Source organism: Ictalurus furcatus, chromosome 25 (genome assembly GCF_023375685.1).
Source record: "Ictalurus furcatus strain D&B chromosome 25, Billie_1.0, whole genome shotgun sequence".
Taxonomy (NCBI): domain Eukaryota; kingdom Metazoa; phylum Chordata; class Actinopteri; order Siluriformes; family Ictaluridae; genus Ictalurus; species Ictalurus furcatus.
In genome coordinates, this window is record NC_071279.1 from 8,000,789 (window position 1) to 8,005,568 (window position 4,780).

At 38.6% G+C, this 4,780-nt stretch overlaps 1 protein-coding gene across 1 annotated transcript; it reads left to right on the forward strand.

Moving 5' to 3' along the window:
• The first annotated feature begins 204 nt into the window (after window positions 1–204).
• six6b (SIX homeobox 6b) lies at window positions 205–4,353 on the forward strand. Its single transcript, XM_053614676.1, has 2 exons — window positions 205–776; window positions 1,759–4,353. Exons 1-2 carry the CDS (start codon window positions 205–207, stop codon window positions 1,913–1,915), a joined length of 729 nt encoding a protein of 242 aa, XP_053470651.1. The 3' UTR covers window positions 1,916–4,353.
• Window positions 4,354–4,780: the final 427 nt, after the last annotated feature.

Genomic DNA, 4,780 nt, shown 5'->3' on the forward strand with positions numbered 1-4,780 from the left:
TCCGAGGCTGAGACAGTCGGCCAAGTGTGGCACCATCCATTTCTCCTGAGCATCATCTAACGGCTCGTCTCCCTTCTCCGCCATTGCTTGTCTGCCTGTCTGCATTTCGAGAGGGAGTGAGACGAAGACGCACCATAACGCGACACGAGTGTGCGCGAGCACGAAAGACGGAGCACCTCGAGGCGGGGAAAACGTGCAGTCTTCATGTTTCAGTTGCCAATGCTGAATTTCAGCCCCCAGCAGGTAGCGGGGGTGTGTGAGACTCTGGAGGAAAGCGGCGACATCGAGCGCCTCGGTCGGTTCCTGTGGTCGCTGCCTGTAGCGCCCGCCGCCTGCGAGGTACTAAACCGGAACGAGTCGGTGCTGCGAGCGCGCGCCATCGTGGCCTTCCACACCGGCAACTTCCGCGAGCTTTACCACATCCTGGAGAACCACAAATTCACCAAAGACTCTCATTCTAAACTGCAAGCGCTGTGGCTCGAGTCGCACTACCGGGAGGCGGAAAAGCTCCGGGGCCGCCCGCTCGGGCCGGTAGACAAATACAGGGTGCGGAAGAAGTTTCCACTGCCCAAAACTATTTGGGACGGAGAACAAAAGACGCACTGCTTCAAAGAAAGGACCAGACATTTGCTGCGGGAATGGTATCTACAGGACCCTTACCCGAACCCGAGCAAAAAGAGGGAGCTTGCACAAGCCACGGGACTTACTCCTACTCAAGTGGGCAACTGGTTTAAAAACCGAAGACAAAGGGACAGAGCAGCAGCCGCGAAGAACAGGTGTGTTCTTCAACTAATAAATAAGCACATGCCTCTTGTGCAGATATATTAGGCAATAAAATAGTTTTTAAGCTCATCCATGCAGGCTACACATTTGAGACGATTGCCTATTTTATTATTATTATTATTATTATTATTATTATTATTATTATTATTATTGAAACTCTCGTATTTTAACATATTAAAAATTTGTCATATCGGCTATACCGATATACGGATATACGGACGCTGTTGTCATAAACTAAAGACATAGCCTACTTTATGCTATTTTAAATAAAATACACATTATTTAATAACCTGATAGTATAAGTGATAGCATGAAAAGGTTTAATATTCTAATATTTAATCTAATGCACATTGGCCTATTTCAATTTTTTTAGAGACTCTCGTTTCTGTGTTATGAAAATTGAAAAGGCCGCAAGAGATATAAATAGATGGCATATAGCTTATGCGCTAGCCAATCAAAAACATCAACGTCCAGTTTTTATTTTATTACTGCCTATAGCTGTAGTCTGGTTATTTTTGTCACCATTACGACCATTAAATAGATATTAAATATTACTCTTACTGAGGTGCTACGCGGTTGTTTTGTTTGCATTATGATTTCTTTGTTCCAAATCGGTGCAGTTGCCGAATCTTTTGTTGCTTAATGCAGGCGGTAATGCATATAGGAATGCAATAGCTCTGATACACTGAGCTCTTCCGGGGCATCCTGCTCGTGCATGACGTTTTACTTTGTCTTACATCATTCTGCATCAGCGTGTCTTCATACAAACATGCTTAGCGCTAAACCTATTGACCCTTGGGGAATTGAGGCATATCTTGCAGGCTGCACTATTTATTTATTTATTTATATTTTATGTCTTATTATTATTATTATTATTATTATTATTATTATTATTATTATTATTATTATTATTTACCAAAAGAGTTATCCGCGCGTATTGGCACAAATCTAAACCTTTATTATTCCTCCGAAAAGGTTACAACAGCAGGTGCTGACTAACGGCTCGGTTACGGCTGAGGACGGCGCCGCGGATCGGCTCGGTAACGCGTCCAGCCCGGAAGCCGGCCTGTCAAGTCAAGCTGCTGCTTCCGCCATCTCCATCACGTCGAGTGACAGCGAATGTGACATCTAACGCCGCGGCACGAGCCTCCCCGCGGGAGCACCACGCAAAAATTAACACATTAACGAAGGAATTGGAGACAGACAATCATCAAGACAAACAAGCACATCGGTGCCTGCCTTAACGTATTAAAGGCTATGTTTTTGTTGTTATTGGATGGCTGTCAAAACAGCCAAAGATAAACGGAATGCTCTATCTTTTAAAAAAAAAATGTAGGCCTATTTATCTTTTTTTTTTTTTCTTTCCATAACCAAGTGTGAAATACACGAAGAGATTCGGGGGAATAGATAGACAGAGAGGCAGAAAGAAAGATGAGATCCTCCTGTCAAATTACATAAATCGAAATCGGATACATCGGAGAAATATGAACAACGCAAAACGACAACCTTTTTGTTTGCTTTCAGAAGGACTTCATGTTGAGTCGACATTTTTTCTAAGATGTTTACGTATTAAAAGTCGTGGCTCTAATAGAAACGTTGATTTGCTTGCTTATTTCAAGTCCGGTCGTTTTTGGTGTAAATCGTTGGGCTTTTAGAGTGCGATGAATAGTGGACATATGTTTGAATTAATTAAGGACGTTAAGTTAATAAAATGTTTTATGATCAAAGACGTATTGTCATTAATACTTCAGATTATTATTATTATTATTATTATTATTATTATTATTATTATTATTATTGATGGTGCTTGCCACTCTTAAAATATGAAAGCAAGACAGTTATTTAGCCTTACGTGTTTTTTTGTTTGTTTGTTTGTTTATTTATTTATTTATTATTACTTGCACTCGTGTGTAATCACCCAAATTAATTACCTTGTCTTTGTCAAACATTGTAAAGACTTGAATTTACTCTATTTTATGGAAACCGACCGTGTCATTTCTCTTGCCTTAATTATTTGCCTGGTATTTCAAACTAGGCAACACATACATAGTTCAATTAATGTGACTTAAACGCCTCATGATACGGGTTTCGTTAAACTCTTTATTAGTCAAAACGATTACAGTGCATGCTCAGATCTGTTCCGTGAATGCTATAAATCCGACTCTTTGTTTAGACGGGTAGATTAGTGGAACCATTGCCTCGGCGTTGTTGGTGTCCATGTTTAAATGGTGTGTGGTTCATGCACGGGCGTTAATGGATAAATGTGGGCCGTAGTGGTGATACCTTACTGCGTGTCTGCTCGTGTTAACTGCAGCGTTGTTGGCGTTGCGCTTCCTAATTCTCTCTGACAGTAGAAGGTCAGCCAAAGGGCGCAGCGCCTCGGTTTCAAAACGAGAAGACTGAATACACATCACTAATAGAAATTCCATAAGCCTCACGCACAAATTGTAGGCTCTGTCATTCTTGGGATATTCTTTTCATGTTTTGCTATTTTGTTAGAAGCAGATCGTTAATGCTTTCTTTCTTGGATCCTCTTCTCTTTATTCGAAACAATTCAGGTTACAACGTACGGATTCTTTTCTATAAAATGATTTTTTTTCTTTCTTTTTTTTTCTTTCTTTTTTCTTTTCTTTTTTTTTTTTTTTATAAATTGTTGGTGTATAAGAAAGAAATAACATGTGATACCAGTATTTTACATCATGAGTATTTGGAAAGGTATAGAAAAGCATTTGAAAAGCAAAGAAAAAAAATCTCCATTGTTAAAACCGTAATGTAGCCTACATTTGAGAAGGGTGAAACTACACTGTTTTCAAATGAACACTGGGATTTATTAAACACTGGTGACTAACACGCTACACTGTTACTCAGACCTAATTAATATGAGGTTTATATTACTAATGGATTCAATTACCAGATGTTAATGCACAGGAATATTTTTTTATCTAACATAATTTTTAGTATAGCTCACCATATTTACTCTGGCAGTTCACCCTAGTTGTGCTAATTCGTTTAGTACTTCAACAATTCTGAGCAACTCGTCCACAAAAGCAACTCTTTCGTTTGTGTAACGGCATCTAAAGACCTGCAGAAATCTAGAAAAGTTCACAGTTTACCACTATCCAACGTATAGGCTTGTAAAACATCGACTGGTCATATAACCTTGGTTCAGAGAATAAGCAATGTCGCGACAAAAGTTCGTATTATCATCCCTTATTCTTCCTATGCTGAAGTTCAGGTTCAATTATGCGTGTGGTTTATTTCTCACTGACATAGGCCTAAGTCATAACACACAGCAAGAGCTTCTTTTATGTCCCTTTTGTTACTGGAATGGGTAGCAAGCTGTGGCAAACTAATTGTCACTGCGACATAAATGGAGGAACAGTCGAAGTAGGAGAACGAAGAGAGAAGCTCATTGAATTTGTGCAGGGACAAAAGCGGAGAGGTTAGCTGAAAAGAGTGTTCCTGGCAGTCAATAAGGCTGTCAAACTGTTCAGCGCTAATCAGCGGTAATGATGGCCTCTCAAGCCCAACGGGAACAAAAAGCCTTAAAAAGTTCTGGGACGGGATGAGAAGGAGGGGGGTGTAACAAAAAAAAAAAAAAAAAAAAAAAAAAAAAAAAAAAACTTAACTTAAACCAATCATAATATATAATTTCTTAATGTTAAATATTAAACAATTTATGAATGTAGGCTATACCTTTTCCTGTATTAGTACAATAAGAACCGAAACACGCATTATTGTTATTATTATTATTATTATTATTATTATTATTATTATTATTATTGTTATTATTATTATTATTATTATTATTATTATTATTATTATTACTGCTAATGATAAGGATACGCATTATCCTCATTATCATAATTGGATTTTCGTCTGCAAAACTCAACCAGTCTTCCCTTTGCCGTGTCGGTTTTTTTTTTTTTCTTTTTTCTTTCTGTTCCTCTTCACAATAGGAACTCATTTACCAGGTACTGTAATGGACTGCACAAAT